This window comes from Canis lupus, chromosome 4 (assembly GCF_003254725.2).
Source record: "Canis lupus dingo isolate Sandy chromosome 4, ASM325472v2, whole genome shotgun sequence".
Taxonomy (NCBI): domain Eukaryota; kingdom Metazoa; phylum Chordata; class Mammalia; order Carnivora; family Canidae; genus Canis; species Canis lupus.
In genome coordinates, this window is record NC_064246.1 from 71,726,904 (window position 1) to 71,749,073 (window position 22,170).

The 22,170-nt window shown below is 36.6% G+C and overlaps 1 protein-coding gene and 1 non-coding gene across 5 annotated transcripts in view; both read right to left on the reverse strand.

Annotated features, from left to right (window-relative positions):
* The window catches only part of WDR70 (WD repeat domain 70), a 310,102-nt gene that overhangs the window by 263,343 nt on the left and 24,589 nt on the right, over positions 1–22,170 (reverse strand). For 3 of the 4 annotated variants that reach the window (XM_049109320.1, XM_049109319.1, XM_025436429.3), the window contains exons 4-5: positions 20,260–20,380; positions 10,591–10,786 (exon numbers count right to left, since the gene is read on the reverse strand). In XM_049109320.1, the coding sequence (XP_048965277.1) occupies positions 10,591–10,786; positions 20,260–20,380 (317 nt within the window). Of the gene's footprint in view, positions 1–912; positions 998–10,590; positions 10,787–20,259; positions 20,381–22,170 lie in introns of those variants that run through there. The other variant, XM_025436430.3, reaches the window with a different exon arrangement.
* Positions 16,647–16,772, reverse strand: LOC112652863 (small nucleolar RNA SNORD22). The gene has a single exon (XR_003131776.1). It is a non-coding gene; the product is annotated as a small nucleolar RNA SNORD22 (small nucleolar RNA).

The following is a 22,170-nucleotide window of genomic DNA, read 5'->3' on the forward strand; positions in this document are numbered from 1 at the left end:
GCAGAACAAAACAAAAATTCTCTTCATTCCCACAATCCAGAAACTAGCAATGTAAATACTTTTCTCCATGCATATGTTACCATTTAAATTTTTCAAATCATACTTCTGGTAGTTTTACAGTATTCCCTAGTGCTACTGAAAACTCTTATTAAACACGTTCAATAAAAAATAAATAAATAAATAAACATGTTCAATGACTGCACAGTATTTTATGATTTTATGACTATACAATTTACTTGTCCTTTCTCCAGTTACTACACATGTATTCACATTATTTACCATTATTCTAATATTTCACATACATTTATTATTTTGAAACATTTTTAGACATGAAAACTTTCTGACAAGAGAAAGCTTTGAGCAAGCTCAACATAACAAAACTTAACATTTTTTTGGACAAATTTTAAAATTTATTTATATTTTGCCTTTAAAAGCCAGAACAAATTTCACTTTATGGAAAGTCAGCTTATTAAAATACAAAAAGCGCACTTAAACAAGAAAGCCAGTTTCCTGGTACCACCAGTAATCTAGACATACTCTGATCAGTTCCCTCAAATGAAAGCAGAAGGTCCAATGCCCTCATCCACCATTCCCAGATAATGGTCCACAGAACACATTCTGAAAAGATTATAAATAGTACTGCAATAAACATCTTTGGGCATAAAGCTTTTTCCAAATTTTCTCAGAATCCCAGAAGTAATATTACTGAAATTAAAGGAAATAAGATTTTTAAGGCTCTCAATACTTAATAATATAGTTTCAATAATGAAAACAATTGTAAGAGCTACTGGCTCAATTCCTAGGCTATTTCCCTGTTCACAGTCCTTCACTGACCATGATTTAATAGGTATAATTCAAGATAAGCATAAAAATATTTAAAAATGGATATGATACAAAAGGCCAGGAGCTTACCATCTCTCTCATGTCTTTCCCAAAAGCAACTAACAGTAGCACATCTAAAGATATCAACCACCACATACTATGGAAGAAAGATTTTCTGCAAAATAATAATCAAAATGAATATTACTTCTAAGTTATTTGGGAGAAAGAATATTATAAGTCTTATATGAAAACTTCAAAGTGGCTTCACTGTCACTGAAAAACAAGGCAGCAATACCATATCCTTCCTTTTTGAGAAATGTTATTTTGTAAGCAATATTCCATGTCTTTAAATATCCATGATACATGATATAGATCATAACTTACAGAGTTACCGTAATATAGTTAACCTATTTAAGTAAGCAGCCACAGCAGATTGGGAAGAGGTGGTATGACAGGCGAACTGGGAAGATACTTACTTGTAGGGCCTTTTGTTACAATGCAGATTGCAGGTGTTGGGGCAGGGTCCACCCCAGTCCTACTGAATCCACTTCCAGATTACAAAGCCGAAGCATACATATTTTTTAATTGTATCACAGAGGATTCTTACATTCAGACTAAGAACCACTGGGTTAAAAAAAAAAGTTATTTTAAAAATATTTTTCCATTAATTTCAATAATACTTATTAAAATATTTAGCCAATCAAGTATGTGAACTTGGATGCTTTTCTACTAAGTAGAATGTCTAAAAAGCCATAGTGCTTTGCAAGTTTCTGAGCAACAAAATAATCAAACTGTATTCAGGAATCCCCAGATGGAGTCCTGCCTGATGTGGTAGTTTATTTTCCCTCATTTAGGGAATGAGTACTATTACTTGCAATGTGGCTCGTGTTACAAATAGTTTAGCCTTGAAGCAGTGAGGAAAAGGGATTGAACAGAAGATCCGAAAGGCAGAGACAAGCTAAACGGCTTCAGCAAAAGTTTAAGTAGGAGAAAATAAAAGCTCAAGTTTAATCTTCAAAGTTGAATTTAGAACTTTGTTGGAGCTTAAATACGGACATGTTTCATGAGTCATGAGAAAGCTAGATCTGAAGTTCAAACAAGATAGACCAATGCTTCCAAGGGCTCTCAGTGAATAGAAGTCATGAGGACACTAGACCATCCTCACATCATACCAAAAATAGACTCAAAATGGATGAAGGACCTAAATGTAAGACAGGAATCCATCAAAATCCTAGAGAAGAACACAGGCAGCAACCTCTTTGACCTCAGCTGGAGCAACTTCTTGCTAGATACGTCTCCAAAGGCAATGAAAACAAAGGCAAAAATGAACTATTGGGACTTCATCAAGATAAAAAGCCTTTGCACAGCAAAGGAAACAGTGAACAAACCAAAAGGCAACTGGTAGAATGAGAGATTTTACAAATGACATATCAGATAAAGGGCTAATATCCAAAATCTATAAAGAACTTATCAGGGATCCCTGGGTGGCGCAGCGGTTTAGCGCCTGACTTTGGCCCAGGGCACGATCCTGGAGACCCGGGATCGAATCCCACGTCGGGCTCCCAGTACATGGAGCCTGCTTCTCCCTCTGCCTATGTCTCTGCCTCTCTCTCTCTCTCTCTCTGTGTGTGACTATCATAAATAAATAAAAATTAAAAAAAAAAAAGAACTTATCAAACTCAACACCCTTAAAACAAATAATCCAATCAAGGAATGGGCAGAAAATATGAACAGGTATTTCTCCAAAGACATAAAAATGGCCAACAGACACATGAAAAAATGCTCAACATCACTTGGCATCAGGGAAATACAAATCAAAACCACAATAAGATACCAACTCACACTAGTCAGAATGGCTAAAATTAATAAGTCAGGAAATGACAGATGTTGTGAGGTTGTAGAGAGGGGAATTCACATACACTGGTGGTAGGAATGCAAGCTGGTGTAGCCATTCTGGAAAAACAGTATGGGGTTCCTCAAAAAGTTGAAAATAGAGCTACCCTACAACCTAGCAACCGTACTACTGGGTATTTAACCCAAAGACATAAGTCTAGTGACCCAAAGAGGCACCTGCACCCCAATGCTTATAGCAGTAATGTCTACAATGTCCAAACAATGAAGAGCCCAGATATCCATCAACAGATAGATGGATAAAGAAGATGTGGTATTATATACAATGGAATACTACTACTCAGCCAGCAAAAAAAAAAAAAAAAAAAAAGGAAAAGAAAAGAAATCTTGCCATTTGCAAAGACATGGATGGAACTAAATGGATATTATGCTGTGCAAAGTAAGTCAATCAGAGAAAGACAATTATCATATGATTTCACTTATATGTGAAATTTAAGAAACAAACAGAGGATCATAGGAATAAGAGAGAAAACAATAAAATAAGATGAAATCAGAGAAGGAGACAAACCGTAAGAGACTCTTAATCATAGGAAATAAACTGAGGGTCACTGGAAGTGGGGGAAAGAGTAACTGGGTGATGGACATTCAGGAGGGCACATGATGTAATGAGCACTGGGTATTATGTAAGACTGATGAATCACTAACCTGTACCTCTGAAACCAATAATACATTTATGTTAATTGAATTTAAAATTAAATTTTAAAAAAGGCAACATGCCTATAACAAAAACAAAACAAAATAAAAAAAGGAGTCATGAGGACAAGATGTAGGAAACTGCACCCAGGCCAAACATGAAATGATAAGGCAAGCAAGAATGGATCCTCAGGGAATGATGATGGTTGGGGAAAGGTGAGGAAATACAAAATAGTAAAAGACACTAGCAGAAATGTAAGCACCATCAGAACAGGGATTTGTTGGCTTTATTCATTACTGTATCCCCAACATCTAAAAGTACCTGACTCATAAAAAGTGCTAAATAGGGATGCCTAGATGGCTCAGTGGTTAAGTATCTGCCTTTGCTCAGGTTGTGATCCTGGGGTCCTGGGATCAAATCCCACGACAAGCTCCCCAAAGGGAGCCTGCTTCTCCCTCTGCCTACATCTCTGCCTCTCTCTGTCTCTCATAAATAAATAAAATCTTTGAAAAAATGTGCTAAATAAAAATATACTGAATAAACAAAGAAAGAGGCAGCAAACCAATAGCATAAATAAATGGCAAAGAAAGAGTTTCAAGAAAGAAGAAATCAACACTGTCCAGTATTGCAGAGGTACAGAATGAGAAGGGAGAAAGGGCTTCAGATTTGGATATTTTGATTTTGTCAGTGAGGATCTATAGGAGAACAGTTTCAGTGAAATTATAAGGCAAAAACTGACCACAAAAATTTCAGGAGAAAATGTGATGAAAAAGTAGAGGTGGCAAACAGACGCTGCTTTTGAGACATCTGAGGAGAAAGGAAATTAGATACTAGCTTGGAGGGAAAATTAATTTAAGGAAGATTTTAGTATGTTTGCAAGCTTAAAGCCAACAGCTGGTAGAAAGAAAAAGGCTGAAAACACAAAAAGGAACAAAAGGCACAAAAGATTGAAAGGTGGTGATGAAACCAAGCATGAAAGAAAAAAGGAGAGGAAATCAAGGAGAGGAGGGACAATATAAGTATGTATCAGGGATATATCAGTATATCCCAAACTTTAAAAATATAACTAGCATTCTGATACATAAAACAGTCTCTTATAATTTTGCCTAGCATTACTCCAAACTGATTGCCTGAAGGAACTAAATTCAGTTTTTGAATCAACAAAGAATTATTAGGCCCTAAGAATTACTAGGTCCTAAGAACAAGATTCCTTCAAAGGCCAGAAATATTTGAATTCAATGTTGAAACATAAGCCAAACATTGCTATGTAAATAATCTAAAATAAATCATGCTAATTTATCTGTCTAGATCCCACAACATTCACATTCAAGACAGTAATACCAGATTTTCCTTGCCTATGATCTCTGACTCCTGAAGGCTGCCAGTATCTCGTTTATCAAATGCAGCAAGTAGTAGAAAAGTTGTGTTTTCACTCAGAACCTAAAAAACAGCCTAAGGTTGCCACACATCTGCTACTATTAAACCACAGTTTAAAACCTGATGGACTCCATTGAAGGCAAATATAATTTATCCCAAATCAAAGAAGGCCACTGCAAAGCCACATTCACAACATCGGCAAATTTCTGAGCCATCTGCTTCACCCACCATCTCTGCCCTAGCCTTAGAATGCTGGTTATGATATATATCCAAAAGGGAAACAGAAGGAGAACCTCCCACTCCTGTTTTGTCTCCCTTCCAAAGTTTTAGTTGATCCATTAACAATGCTAATAAACTTTGCATTATCAATTAGTGCATACTTTAAAATTAAGGCTGTTGTGGGTGGGGGGATGGGGTAACTGGGTGACCAGCACTGAGGAGGGTACTTGCTGGGATGAGCACTGGGTGTTATATCAAATGTTGGCAAATTGAATTTAAATAAAAATAAATTAGGGGATCCCTGGGTGGCTGGGGATCCCTGGGTGGCTCAGCGGTTTGGCACCTGCCTTTGGCCCAGGGCGCAGTCCTGGAGTCCCGGGATTGAGTCCTGAGTCAGGCTCCCGGCATGGAGCCTGCTTCTCCCCCTGCTTCTCCCTCTGCCTGTGTCTCTGCCTCTCTCTCTCTCTCTCTCTCTATCATAAAGAAATAAAATCTTTAAAAAAATTTTAAATAAATAAATAAAATTAAAAATGAAAATAAAAATAAAATTACAGCTGTTATCAATACACTTATCAACAGCCTTGCTTTTCATACTATTATCAGCATTTTCTTTTACTATGTTGACAAAAAAAAAGGCACACCATAAAAAGACTTAATAATTAACTTTCAAAAGACTCAATATATATAATCTTATAAAAAAAAAAAAACAAAAAACAGGGGCACCTAGGTGACTCAGTCAGTTAAGTGTCTGACTTTTTTTTTTTTTTTTTTTGGCGTTGACTCCTTATTTCAGCTCAGGTTAGGATCAAGCTTCACATTGGGCTCCCTGCTCAGCAGGAAGCCTGCTTGAGATGGGAGCCCGCTTCTCCTTCTCTCTCTGCCCTTCCCCCAGGTCATGCTTGCTCACTCTCCCACAGTCTCCCCCTGTCTCTCAAATAAAAAAAATCTTTAAGAAAAACAGAAAACAAAACAAAACAAAACAAAAAAACCCACACACCCAGAAAACCATTATTCAGTCTCCTGAAATGCTTCAATTATAGCCATGAAAGGCCAAAGCTTACAAACAAGCTTCAAAGTCCCATATCCAAGCATGCTTTTACTTCTCTGCATAGCTGCATTTAGGGTTTATTCACACATCAGTTCTATGTCAAAGGCCTGATCATCTTTATCAACTTTCTATTCTAGGTAAATTGATTTTTGCATCATCCAGAATCTAACCCTGTAAATTGTGCCTTTGTTCCTGCCATTTACTCTTCACAGATAGGTTGTGGCCTACCCCACCATGCTCATTAAAATGTAACCCTCTACAAGGTTCATTCAAATTCCATGCCTTCCAGAAAGCTGCTCTACTCCATACTGATCTCTGGATTTGATCTCATCAGCCTCATCTTTCCATTTACCCCTAATAAAACTAATTACATGATATTTCATGCACTAATTACATGATACTTCACCACGATAACATGTACTTGCATACATCTGGGCTTTGGCTACAGCAATTTTGTTCCTGTTCACGACAGCCTTCTTTTTCTCCATTCTCCGTTCTTCAGCCTCTTTTTTTTTTTAAGATTTTATTTATTTGTTTGTTTGTTTATTTATTCATGAGAGACACAGAGAGAGGTAGGCAGAGGGAGAAGCAAGCTCCTCAAGGGGAGCCCAATGCAGGACTCGATTCCTGGACTGGGATCACACCCTGAGCTGAAGGCAGACATTCAATCGCTGAGCCACCCAGGCTTCACTGTTCTTCAGCCTCTTTTTTTTTTGTTCTTCAGCCTCTTGTCAGTCTTGCAAACCTATATTAATCAGCTCAGGCTACCATAACAAAACACCACAAACTAGGCTTAAACATCAGAAATTTATTTTCTCAGAGTTCTGGAGGCTAGAAGTCCAAGATCAAGGTGTCGGCAAATTTGGATTCTGTTGAGAGCTTTCTTCCTGGCTTGTTAGATGCCTACCTTCTTGCTTTGTTATATGCAGACCTGGCTCTCTCGTGTTTCTCTTCTTATAAGCACACTAATCCTATAAGATCAGAGTCCATCCTTATGACCTAATTTAACCTGAATTACTTCCATAGTCTCATCTCCAAATGCAGCCATAGTGGGGGGTTAGGGCTTCAACACATGAATTTTGAAGGCACACAAACATTCACTACACAATATTCTCACATTTTATGATCAAATTAAATATTACCAACTCTGTGAACTATGCAAAATAATTACGTACATCTTTTTCATGTCACAGAATGTTGTGACCTAGATGTGACCTTCCTGTTACTTCTGATTTATCCAAATGCGCTTGAAAAGAAAATATTAGATAGGTGTTCTATATATGTTCGGTTAAAAAAAATATGCATTTGTATTGTTCACTACTATACTCTTACTAGTTTTCTTAACAATTTCTGAATCTCTCCATCATGATTGTAGATTTGTCTATTCCTTGTTAATTCTGTCAAATTTTTTTTTAAAGATTTTATTTATTCATTCATGATAGACACAGAGAGAGAGAGGCAGAGGGAGAAGCAGGCTCCATGCAGGGAGCTCGATGTGGGACTCGATCCCGGAACTCCAGGATCATGCCTGGACCGAAGGCAGGTGCCAAACCGCTGAGCCACCTAGGGATCCCCAATTCTGTCAAATTTTGATTTAAATCTATGTGTTAAATTCAGAGGTTAAGGAATGCCAAATTTTCCAGAATAAATTGTTTCCTTTACCACTAAGTAATGACATTCATTTGGCTAATTAGACTAATTATGACTTAAAAATTATTTTGTCTTACATTAATTTTATAAGATTAATCAGTTATCTTTCAATTAGTATTTTCCTGCTATATTCTATTCCTCTTTCTTTCAACTCTTCTATGTCATTACATTTTAGGTTTATCATTTGTAAACAGATTATACCCGAATTTTTAAATCTAATCTGAGAATTTTAAGTGGCAAGTTAGTCCACTTACATTTATTGTTAATACTGATATATGTGTATTCATGTCTACCACCTTATTTTTTTATCTTTATTTACCAAAATTTTTTTCTCTACTTCTTTTTTCTCCTTTCCTGTCTTTTACTGGAATGATGGAGTCTTCTTCAATGGCATATTAAGAGCATTGCAATGGAAGTGGTACACACACTAAGGGGGAGCATTTTCTGTAAAGAACCTTAAAACAATAATAAAATCAACCAAAGATGAGTGTTTTTCATTATCATCATTTGCTGGCAATTCTAAAACGTCAGTTTAGAATTTTGTTTTTTACTATGATTAGTGCTCAGTTTTGATAATATATATGAAAGCTTCAAATTGGCATACTTTTATTTTTCAATAAATATTGTATCCTACCTGAAGTTAATTTAGAGAACTTCCTGTTATACAGTCTGCACCATAACACACACATACATACTGACATACGGTCTGCACCGCAACATGCACATAAAATACTGATATGTATGTTTACAGATAATGTTTTGAGTCATTCAAGCTTACTTCAAGTGTAGTTTCATATCTCCAATCCTTGCTGTACTACAAATTTCTGCATTTAAGCAGCAGATTCAAAACAAACTGATATATTAAAACAAAGAAACAATACTTGAGTATCTCTCATTCTGTTATTCTTTGAATGTTATTCTTTGAGAAAAAACAAAAGACAGGAGACTAGGTTGGCAGAAGAATTCAAAAGGGCAATGTTTGTATGCCTAATTGTTCTCACCAAAAACATTCTAAAGCAGAGCATTTGATGACAATATTTACCATAATCTAGCCATTTTTCTGATTTTTACAAAAAAAAACTTTAGAAGTTTTTATCAAATATATTACAAAATGGTATTTTCCTAGAAAAGATAAGTTAGTGAAAACAGGTATTTTTTAATATTTATTTATTTTTAAAGATTTTATTCATTTATTCATGAGAGAGAGAGAGGCAGAGACACAGGTAGAGGGAGAAGCAAGCTCCATGCAGGGAGCCCGATGCAGGACTCGACCCCGGGTCCTCAGGATCATGACCTGGGCTGAAGGCGGCGCTAAACTGCTGAGCCACCCAGGCTGCCCCAAGCAGGTATTTTTTAAAAGCCACTAGAATTGGTATCAAAATAAAAAATATATATATATGGTCAACACCACAGTTTCAGATATCTATTATGAAACAAGGTTTCAATGAAACTATCAAATTTATCCTATGTGCCTTCTTTTTAATTTCACATACATGTGCATACACTATTATACACACATACATCTCATGTTTCACATGAAAAAATTTTTTCAAAATTAAAATTAAAAGCTTTCTTTGATCAGGGGCACCTCGATGGCTCAGTGGATTAGCGTCCCAACTCTTGGTTCCACTCAGGTTATGATCTCAGGATCTTGAGATCAAGCCCTGCATTGGACTCGGCCCTCAGCCTGGAGTTAGCTTGAAATTCTTTATCCCTCCCACTTTGTGCCTCTCTGCTGGCATGTTCTCTCTCTCTCTCTGTCTCTAAAATAAATAAATAAAAAGCTTTCTTTGATCATCCATGAATTAACATAAATTGACAAATTTGGTATATTGGGTATTGAACAAGAATATGCAAAGAAGGCCCATTTTGTGAAGTCACTGACGGATCTGCAAAAGTTGTTTCTTTTCTGATCATTACTTGTTTCATCTCATAATCATTACAGAAAATAACTTATCACAGAAGAGGGTGATATTAAAAAATTATCCACTCCAGGTATCAAGCACACAAAGTATACAACAATGGTTTTATGTTTTCTTTTCCTATTTGGGGGTTATACAACTTATTTCTGTTCTTTGGGCAATTACTCTTAAATTATAACTTGCATACTTAAACTAAAGTTAATGAATAGCTCTAGCCTCCTCCTAAATAATACAAGGACTTCAAAATGAATGAACTGATTCTACTCTATCTTCCATGTTATTGCTTTTAATTTTAGATCCACTTTGTTTTTAAATTCCCCTAAATTGGGGCACCTGGTGGCTCAGTTGGTTAAGGACTGCCTTTGACTCAGGTCATGATCACAGGGTCCTGGGACTCAGCTCCAAGTGGGGCTCCCTGCTCAGCGGGGAGTCTGCTCCTCCCTCTGCCTCTCTCTCCACTCATGCATGTTCTCTCTCCTTCTTTCTCTCAAATAGATAAAATCTTATTAAGAAAAAGCCTAAAATTATTTGGGATCCCTGGGTGGCGCAGCGGTTTAGCGCCTGCCTTTGGCCCAGGGCGCGATCCTGGGGACCCGGGATCGAGTCCCACATCGGGCTCCCGGTGCATGGAGCCTGCTTCTCCCTCTGCCTGTGTCTCTGCCTCTCTCTCTCTCTGTGTGACTATCATAAATAAATAAAAATTAAAAAAAAAAAAGAAAAAGCCTAAAATTATTCATTACCATTATTTACACTACATGCTTATGTAGATTTAACAAAATGTTTATTAATTAACTCCCCTTTTTTTTAACTCTCTGCTTCCTCTTATCCATTTATTATTTCAGAGTTATATTTCCCTATTCCTCATACATCCTTTAGAGTACTTTCAACAAGGGCTATCAGTAGTAAACTCAAAACTGTTTTTTATTTGCTCTCAATCATAAATAACAGCAGGAAACTGACCCCTACACTACTCTAATGAAGTGTTAAATTACTACTGAAATACTTACCTCCTCCTCCTCTGAATCACCATCATCATCATCATCTTCTTCTACTTCTTCATAAAGAGGTGGAGGTAAAGGACCGAGGATATCTTCCTCGATATGATTACTTGGTTCTTCCATCATTTTAAGAGGTAAAGGAGGGCCAATTAACTCATCATCAGAAGAACCAGAACTCTCTTCACTCTCACTGCTGCTTGTATCCCTGAAAATACAGAAACATAAACTCTTTGCCTCTGCTGCAACAAAGAATACACTCTAGAGATAATACTAAATTCCCAGGAAACCCTGCTTTTGCCTTTTAACAACTGTGTTTTATTTTAAATTAATTAATTAATGTGTAACTTGTTAAATCTGTAAATCAAGCATTAAATGTGTAACTCGGATACTATTTTATCTTAAAGTAAAAAGTTTCTTTTATCTACTTATCTTAACCTAAATGTAAATTAAAGTGCCCATTAGGTCATCCTAACTCATAAAGAGCCAGCAGAACAACTGGAATATGGAAGAAAAACTACAAAATACTACATCCATAAGAAAGAAAACCACCAAGATGACCAATGTCTCTCTTTACTATAACTGAATCCAATCACTGTTTACCAAAGAAGCAAATAAAGCCAGTTGTGTGAGAAAACATTTCAATATATTTTCTGAAATACAAATTATTTGTTAATTCAAATTTGCAGAGTTGCTAAAATGTTATATGTAGCAACCCTGGATTCTACAACTATCTTAGTCTAGAGAGTATCCCACTGATTCTCAACTGTTTTTTCACCCAGCACACTTGTGAACTGTTACACACTTTCATTGAGGTCTTTATTACACACCTCTAGACATTCTGAAAGTCACCACCTCCACCTCCTACCGCATCCCAAAGGGTTGAGAATTACATTCCTAATTATATCAATTCTATCAAATATTTTATAAAATTCAAAGTAATACTGCCCTCTACTAAAATATTTCTAGTATGGGGCACCCGGGTGGTTCAGTGGGTTAAGCATCTGTCTTCAACTCAGGTTATGATCCCAAGTTCCAGGATCAAATCCTGAATTGGACTCCCCACTCAGCGGGGAGTCTGTTTCTCCCTCTGACTCTCCCCCATCTCATGCTCTCTCTCTCTCTCTCTCTCTCTCTCTCAAATAAATAAAATACTAAAAAATTAAACATGTCTAGTATGTAAACTCTATGAAAGCAGAAATCTGTTGTGTTCATTGCTGTCTCTAACACCTTATCTAAATGATACCCAACATATAACAGGCAATCAATATCTAATGAAGAAAAAATGAAATTTTTCTTTTTTATTTTCATCTAAATTCAATATATCAAAGAAAATGCATACATGCATGCTGTCCATATACAAAGGTTCCTACCTTTAGAGCAGGCAAAGCTTCACAAAGAGAGTTTTCTCTTTGTTTTTGCAATGGTTTAGCTCCCTAGGCTCCAGCCCCACAGGCCTTCTTTCAAACTGAAGAGGTTAAGGTTGGTCCAGCATGAGGGTCTTTGCACTTGCAAGTCCCCTCTGCAGGAATGGATTTTTAAATGGCTTTTTTGTTCATTCAGATCTCATCAAATATCACCTCCTCAAAGAGGATTTATATGCCCCCTTTCTCAACTTTATGGAACACACTGCTATCAGTCACCATTTTCTTCATTATCTTACTTCGATTATCTTTATCACATACCTAAATTATCTTATTTGATTGGTTATGTAGTTGTTTATAATCTGTTATCTGTCTCCTCAAACACCCCACAACAATAGGAGCTCACAGATATCATTTGACTTGTTAATTGCTATAGCCCCAATGCCTAAAGCAGTGCTTACTCCACAACAGATACTCAATAACAGCTGAATGACTGAGTACATTTTTATTAAAGTAGTCACACTCCAAAATTTTCTCATCAAGTCACAAATTCTAGCTATACTAGTTTAAAAATCACAGATTTTCACAGACTTTCTGAATGCAAAATTATTGAGGGCACAGACAGCTCTAAACTAAAATATTAATCCTTAGCACCTATGCTTTAACTGAGTTAACTTGTTCAGAAATAAGCACTGAACTGAGAACTAAATGAATCCATATTGATTTCATGGCTGACTATATAGTCTTAATACTGACATGAAACTGAATGGAATGTATCAGCTTCTATGCAGCTTCTAGTTTCACTTCGGTCTTCCTGCTTCTAATGTACACAAGACAAAAAATAATAATTTTTAACAGATTTTCAATTTCTGAAAAACAAAGTCCATTAAATTATGTCCAAAAATGTGACAGAAAACAGAACCATTCCACATTTAAAATATGCCTTAATTCAATGGGGTACCAAGTTATGAACCTGAGAAATAATATGTATCTGAGGAGTCAAAAACCTAATATTTTTCTCAGCTGACTTTTTTAAAAGATTTTATTAGAGAGAGAGATAAAGAAAGAGAAACACAAGGAGGGGGAATGGCAGAGGGAGGAACAAGCAGACTTCTCGCTGAGCAAGGAGCCCAACATGGGGCCCAATTCCAAGACCCAGGATCACAACGTAAGCCAAGGGCAGATGCTTAACCAGCTGAGCCACCCAAGCAAGCACCCCTCAGCTGACTTTTTAAAAGAGAGCTTAGCTAAGCATTAAATATGTAATTATAGGAGATGCCTGGGTCCCCTAAAATCAATCAATCAATCAATCAATCTGAATGAAATACAGCCAACAGAGAAGAATTCCAGAACCAAATTAAAATTATCATTAGAAATAATTTAGATATAACAAGCATGCATCTAAAGATAGTGAAGAAAATGATCACCATGTAATGACTGCTGAACATCCATAAAATAGAAAACTAAGCTGCAATGTACCTTACATTACATATTGGAATCACCAAGATAAGCCAAAAGCCATGACAAGAAAAAAGTTGGACCCCGACTTCACACCATATGCAAAATTAACCCAAAATGAATCAATGACCAAAATATAAGAGCTAAAACCATAAAACTCTTAAAAGAAAAGAGGGGAGATCTTCATGATCTATACTTTGGCAATGGATTCTTAGATACAATACCAAAGGCATAAGCAACAAAAAGAAAAAATATGTAAGTTGGACTTCATCGAAATTTAAAACTCTAATGCATCAAAGTAAATTATTAAAGTGAAAAGACAGGGGCGCTGGCTGACTCAGTTGGTAGAGAATGTGAGTTCAAGCCCCACATGTGGCATAGAGTTTATTTAAAAAAATATATTTTAAAAAGTGAAAAGATAACCTATGGAATGGAAGAAAATATCTGCAAATCATATACAGAGTTTAATAAGCAGAATATATGAAGAACTCTTATAATTCAACAACAGAAAGGCAAATAATTCAATTTAAAAATGGTTACAGGGATGCCTGGGTGGCTCAGCGGTTGGGCGCCTGCCTTCGGCACAGGTTGTGATCCCAGGATCTGGGATCAAGTCCCACATCAGGCTCCCTGTGAGGAGCCCGCTTCTCCCTCTGCTTATGTCTCTGCCTCTCTCTCTCTTTCTCTGTGTGTCTCTCATAAATAAATAAATCTTAAAAAAAAATAAATAAAAATGGTTACAGAACTTCATTATTTCTTCAAAGATTATATGCAAATGGCCAATAAGCACATCAAAAGATGCTCGACATCATTAGATATTAGGGGAAACGAAAATCAAAACTGCAATGAGATACCACTTCACACCTACTAGAATGACTACAATAAAAACAGAACAAAATGGAAAATAACTATAATGGCAAGAATGTGAAAAAACTGAAATCCTCATACATTGTTGATAGGAATGTAAAATGGTGCAATCACTGTGGAACAGTGTGGCAATTCCTTAAAAAGAAAGATAAACATAAAACTACCTTATGACTCGTAAATTCCACTTCTAGGCTTATACTCAAAAGAATTAGGGATCCCTGGGTGGCGCAGCGGTTTGGCGCCTGCCTTTGGCCCAGGGCGCGATCCTGGAGACCCGGGATCGAATCCCACATCGGGCTCCCGGTGCATGGAGCCTGCTTCTCCCTCTGCCTGTGTCTCTGCCTCTCTCTCTCTCTCTCTCTCTCTGTGACTATCATAAATAAATAAAAATTAAAAAAAAAAAAAAAGAAACTTTAAAAAAAAAAAAAAAAGAATTAAACACTCAGGGATCCCTGGGTGGCGCAGTGGTTTGGCGCCTACCTTTGGCCCAGGGCGCGATCCTGGAAACCCCGGATCGAATCCCACGTCAGGCTCCCGGTGCATGGAGCCTGCTTCTCCCTCTGCCTATGTCTCTGCCTCTCTCTCTCTCTCTCTCTCTATGTGACTATCATAAATAAATAAAATTAAAAAAAAAAAAAAGAATTAAACACTCAAAAACATATATTTGTACACTAATGTTCATTACATTGAGAGTACTCAAAAGGTGAGAACAATCTATATGTTCCTCAACAAATGGAAATGGATAAACAAATTGTGATGTTTATATACAATGGAATACTATTCAGCCATTTAAAGGAATGACGTTCTAATACAACACAAACCTGGAAAATATCTTGCAAAGTGAAAGAAGCCAGACATGAAGGTTACAATTGAGAAATATGAAGGTAAATTAAAAATGAAAAACAAAAAAATTTAAATAGTTTTCTCTGAGAAACAAGAAATTATGACTAGGGAAAAACAAGGTTTTATAATGTTTGATTTTATAATGTGTATAAAATACTTCAATAAAAATTTGAAAGGTCAGTGGTTGTTAGGAGTCAGGAGGAGGCAAGAAAAAGTAGGTAGAGCACAGAGGATGTTTAAGGCACTGAAACTACTCTGATTGATACTATAATGATGGCTACCTGTCAGTACATACTTATCCTACAGAATGTATAGTTATCAAAGAGCAAACCCTCATGAAAACTATGGATTCTTCGTGATGACATGTCAGCACAGGTTCATGGATTGTAACAAATGTACCACTCTGGTGGAGGATGTTGATGATGGGGGAGGCTGTGAATATAGGAGAACAAGGGGTATATGGAAAAATACCTCTGCACCTCTATTCAATGTTGCTATGAGCCTAAAACTCATTTAAAAAATAAAGTCCATTGGGACACCTGCGTGGCTCGGCAGTTGGGTGCTGCCTTCGACTCAGGTCATGATCCCGGGATCCAGGATCGAGTCCCACATCGGGCTCCCTGCGAGAAGTCTACTTCTCCCTCTGCCTGTGTCTCTGCCTTTCTCTCTCTATCTGTGTCTCTCATGAATAAGTAAATAAGTCTTTTTTTAAAATAAATAAAGTCTATTAAATGTTTCAAAAATTAAAAATAAAGAGGCTGGGAAAATTGATTATCCATATGAAGGAAAAATAAAACTGGATGACAACTTCACCATTATCCACAAAAAGCAATTCTACATTAATTAAAAACCTAAATATGAAAAACAAAACTTGAAAACTTCAGGAAAAAATACATAGGAAGCTGAGGTGCCCAGATGGTTCAGTCGATTAAGCATCTGCCTTGGGCTCGGGTCAAGATCCCAGGGTTCTGGGCTCCAGCCTCACACTGGGTACCCTGTTCAGTGGGGTGTCTGCCTCTCCCTCTCCCTCAGACCCTTCCCCCAGTTAGTGCGTGCACATACTTTCTCTCTCTCAAATAAATAAATACAATCTTTTATCAAAAGATTTTTTTTTGAAGGTTAAACTTTTATTCAGCAAGGCTCGAACAATTACATGCTAATTTCCAGCTAGGTTGCACCAAAAATGACTTAAAAATTCCTTTTGGGGGGATCCCTGGGTGGCTCAGCAGTTTAGTGCCTGCCTTTGGCCCAGGGCGTGATCCTGGAGTTCTGGGATTGAGTCCCACATCAGGCTCCCTGCATGGAGCCTGCTTCTTCCTCTCTCTCTGCCGGTCTCTGCCCCTCTCTCTGTGTGTCTCTCATGAATAAATAAATAAAAACCTTTAAAAAAAAAAATTTCCTCTTGGTATCCCTGAAGAACTGGATTCCTGTTATATAAAAGCTTTGTTCTTTTTTTAGACCTACAAAAAGGTATGTACAATTGACTTCACCAAATGATCTATTCCCTTTTCCCATATTTAGAGAAAGCCCTTATGATAACCTCAGACAGTTCCTTCTGGAGCAAGCTTCCTCCTTTCCCCCAGCCAGCCCCAGTGGGTTCACCTTTACAGGCTCTGGTACTAGGATAGGAGGTAAGACATGTGACTGTTTTCTTCTCTGGGATAAAAGACTTTTTATTTATTCATTTGGGAGAGAGCAAGTATGCACACAAGAACACAAGCAGCAGGGAAGGTCAGAGGGAGAAGAAGCAGACTCTCCACTGAGCAGAGTGTCCAACGCAGGGCTGGAGCCCAAGACCTGGGGATCTTGACCCGAGCCCAAGGCAGACGCTTAATCAACTGAGCCTCTCAGGCACCCCAATAAATCTTAAAAAAAAAAATAGGAAGTTATTTTATGATCTCAGAGTAAGGACTCATTTCTTAAAACACAAAAACACCACAGGGGTGCCTGGGTGGTTCAATCGGTTGGGTGTCTGACTCTTGATTTCAGCTAAGGTGGTGATCTCAGGGTCATGGGATCAAGCCCTATGTCGGGTGTCAGACTCCAAGCTTAGCAAGGGGTTTGCTTCTCTCCCTCTCTCTTTGCCCCTCTCCCCAGTGCACACTGACTCTGTCTCAAATAAATATCTCTCTCAAATAAACAAATCTTAAAAAAAACACACAAAAACATCACAAAAAAGGTTAATAAACCAGAATACATTAGAATTTGAAACTTCTATTTAAAGAACACAACTGAAAAATAAAAATTAGTAATAAACATCAAGCAACCCAGTAGAAAATCCTGCAGAAGAAAAAATATATTACAAAAAATCTTTTTAAAAATGATGCACAACTACATTGGTTACCAGCAAAATTCAAATGAATACCATAAGGGTATCACTTCACAACAATCAGATTGGCAAATATACAAATGTGTAATAATAATGGGTGTTGGCAAGCATGTGGAGCAACAGAACTTCTTGCACTCCGCTGGTGGTAATGTAAATGGATATAAAGTCTTTAGAAAATAATTGAGCCAAACCTCATAAAGATAAATATGTACTTAACTCAAAGACCTATCAAGTCTAATACTAGATATATCATCTAACGAAATTTCTGTACAGCAGTCTCTCCATCACTGCCATACCTACTGTTCCCTTGCAATGTATTCAATAAACTTCTATGAAAGGAAGGGAGGAAGGGAAGAAGGAAGAAAGGAAGGGAAGCTTTGGTGCATATAAGACAGAGGATGATGGGGTGCCTAAGTGGCTCAGTCAGTTAAACATCTGACTCTTGTTTCCACTCAGGTCATGATCTCAGGGTCATGAGATGGAGTCTGCATTGGGCTCCATGCTCAGCAAGAAGTCGGCTTGAGATTCTCTCTCTCCCTCTGCTCCTCACCACTGTCCACCACACACATACCCTCTCTCTCTCCCTCTCTATTAAACATATAAAGTCTTAGGAAAAAACAAAAAACAGGATGGCTACAAGGCAGTCACTAAAAATGTATTTTATGATAATATAGAAAAAAGCCCTAAATTGATTAGAAATTAGAAAAATAACAGTATATTCCTAAAAGGAAAACCAAACTGCACTGAATATAAATGAACTATAGTCTCATTTGCCAACATGAATGAATCTCAAAAATATCTTGCTGTGGGGCACCTGGGTGATTCAGTTGGTTAAGCATCTGACTCTTGATCTCTGCTCAAGTCTTGTTCTCAGGGTCCCGAGTTCAATTCCTACGTTGTGTGTAGAGTAGGCATAGCATCTAGGTGACTCAGTCAGTAAAATGCCCGACTCTTGATTTCAACTCAGGTCATGATCTCAGGGTCATGAGATCGAGCCCCATTGTCAGTTCCATGCTGGGCATGGGCCTGCTTAGGATTCACTCTACCTCTTCCTGTGCTTCTCCTTCTCCCACCCCCCCAAAAAAATCTTGAATTTAAAAAAGATTTTTTTTTAAGTACACTCACAACAGCATTAACAGCTTCAATATAAAATAAGAAATCATATAAAATAACATTATTTAGGAATACACTTATATCTAAAAAAAAAAAACAATCAAAAAGAAGAAGGAAGGATAAACAAACTGGAGGAGAGAAATACAAGCAGAGAGACAACTTCACACTGGTAAAGCCCTACACTATTGGTATTTAATCCACTGTTTGCTTTAAATGTAGGATATCTAAAGTTTTATATGTATGACATACTTTGTAACAAAAACTTTTTGTTCAATTAAGGGAATAACATCCCTGACCTTCAGTGTCCATAGTCTTATACAAGAACAGTACATGATAGAATATAATACACTAAGTGCTATACTAGACATTTAAAGAGAAAGGTCTTATATATACAAAATAATATTATATATGTCTCAGGGATACAGAAATACATCATAACATTATAAAGAGATACGTGAAAAAAATTTACATTTAGAAAATTGGTTACTTCTGCAAAAAAGGGAGGATAACACAATGGAAGGCAGTTCTAGGAAGTGTTCACTGTAAAAGTTTACTTCTTAAGTTGTCTAATGAGTACTGTCCTTTATTATCCTTTGAAAGTCTTAAATATTTCATAATAATTTCTCGTTTAAAATATTAAAGTAATTTTTATTAAATCTAGAAAAACAGAATTGCATAATAATCTCCTATGTGAGGGAAAATAATTGCCTAAGAAATAGATCTTTTTTTTTTTTTAAGATTTTATTTATTTATTCATGAGAGACACAGAGAGAGAGAGAGAGGCAGAGACACAGGCAGAATGAGAAGCAGGCTCCATGCAGGGAGCCCGATGCGGGACTCGACCCCAAGACTCCAGGATTATGCCCTGGGTTGAAGGTGGGCACTAAACCGACGAGCCACCTAGGGATCTCCTTAAGAAATAGATCTTAAAAACATTAAAATATGACCAAACACATGAAAAAATGTTAGTACAATGAAATATGATATAGGTAAGATTTTTTAAGAAACTAGAGAATGAGAAAAAAATATCAAATCTAGTAAGTTTATTAATATACATATAAATTATGGGTCCAAATTCAAGTGGAGAAAGAAATAATCATTTATTTATTTATTTTAAAGACATCAAAATCACACACAAAAAATGCATAGCCTTAGGCAATTAAAATTATGCAAAAATTACAAAACTTCGAGATACCTCAATGAAAAGTCATTTAGCAGTTTTCTCCTGCCTGTATGTTTTACTGTTATTTTTTTCGAATATATGAAAGCCACTGGCAAAAGGGCCATCAAAAGTCCTTAACTAAGGTATATTATTATTTATTTAAAAATGTATATTGTTTATAAAATTTCAAGAAAATTCTTTTTAATTATGGGCTCTCTCCCTCCAAGTAAAAACGTCACCGTGTCCCTTCCTAGGACCACTAAAGATGACTTCCCATAGTTCCAATGTATAGTAATTGTGGTGACCAACAAAAGAAGCTGCTGTTAGCTTTCTATCTCTGAGAAAACTAAAATCTGATAGTGCTTACTTGCTGACCTCTAATTAGAACTAGAGATCTTTAAAAAGAAAATTAAGTTTCTTGGAAAAAAATCAGTCATTATCCTCTCCTTTTTTTCTTTGCAAAAACTACCAATTTCAATTATCTAAAACTAAATACCTAAATGGGAATGACAGTTTAAAAGAATCTTTTTGAGAAAGTCAAGCACCTGGATGATGATTTAGAGCAGTCTCTGACTACATGTGCGCCTGAAGATGTTGGTTCAATATCTTCATTTTGCCTTCTTAATTCTTTCTCTCTGTTCATTTCCTCTTCTTTTTCTCTTGCTTCTGAAAAGATCAAAAAAAATTTCCAATTTAGACTTGAAAATTTGTCAGTATTGGGAAAATAACTGAACTACTACATATCAACATAAAATATAGTGAATAAAAATTGTGATGGAAAATATACAAATCTGTTTAGGAAAATAACACATATGCTAAGCAAAATTAGTATGTGAATAGTACATGAATGACATTGCACTAAGGGGGCACCTGACTGGCTCAGTCCGTGCAGCATGTGACTTGACCTCAGGGTTATGGGTTTGAACCCCATGTTGGGTACAGAGATTGCTTAAAAATAAAATCTTAGAAAAACAAATAAAAATTTAAAAAATAAAAAGATATGGAAGGTGAAAAGTAAAAAACAAAGTATCCAAAGGTAAGATTTTAGGTAATTTCATTTTTACTTTTAATGTTTTAAACTATAAACTCAGAATTTTGTTCATTTCTGACTTTCCCACACTGGATTTGTGGCCAGGGACTTCTACAAAAATCATGAGAATATTTCAAATTTCTTGAATTATTTACCCCAGAGAGACAAAAAAAAAATTATCCCAAGAAATTTAATCTTTTTTCCTCTGATAATGTCACTCTACAATTGGGTGACATAGAGGAAGTAAATGAATTATATGAATAGTTTGGTTCTCAACTGTCACCATCCTCAATAACCTGAGATAATCTTTAACATTTTTTCCTCATAACAGGTTCACAGGCACTGAGGAGGGCACTTGATGGGATGAGCACTGGGTGTTATACTATATGTTGGCAAATTTAATTTAAATTTTAAAAAATGTAAAAATAAATAGATGATTAATTTTGAAAAAAAACACTTTTTCTTAATAATAAAAGAAATACACCTAAATAATATCAAAAGGCATAATTAAAAAAAAAAATGGGATCCCTGGGAGGCAGGCTCCTGGTGCATGGAGTCTGCTTCTCCCTCTGCCTGTGTCTCTGCCTCTCTCTCTGTGTGTGACTATTGTAGAGAAATTAAAAAAAAAAAAGGCATAATTAATTGGAATGTTGTATTCTTTAGGGTCTTTTGTGGATACAATATGGAGGATAATAAACAGGAGATAATGGGCACCTGGGTGGCTCAGCAAAGGCCTTCAGCTCAGGTCATGATAATGGGTCCTCATATCAAGTCCTACATCAGGCTCCCTGCTCACCAGGAATCTGCTTCTCCCTCAGCCCTCCCCCACTGCTCATGATCTAATAAATAAAATCTCAAAAAAAAAAAATAAGGAGATAAATATATTTGGACAACTAGATAGACTTTTATTTCAAATAGGGAAGTTAAAACTCTACAGGAAGAGGTAAGGCAAACACTATAGCTCTAGCTTGTGTTGATATTTTTTGTGCTCCCCACTGGGCTAAGGTGGATTGGGAGTCAATTCTGCACTCTGATGCTGAGGTTGAAAAAAAATTAAAATAAGGAAAATAAAGTCCAAATAGAAGAGTGGGCCTGCATGGCTCCTACCCTCATCCTGATTCTCCAGTCAATCCCTCCATATTCCCCAGGGTAGGAGGGGAGGCTAGGGGGTAAAATCACATTTGGACACTTCATCCTAGGCTCTCATCTTGGGGCACTTCTGACCTTAATTAGTAAACAATACCTAGGCATACATTATTAACCTCCTGTGCAACAGCCATTTCTTTCTTTTGCCCTTGCTAAGAAAAACCGCAGTTTTCTCCAGATAAGTAACAAGTACTTCAGTAGATGCTGGTTCCCTGCCCAGAGAGGGTTAAGCTTGATTCCAAGTCAACTCAATGGCTCTTCCAGTGGCTGTTTTTTGGAA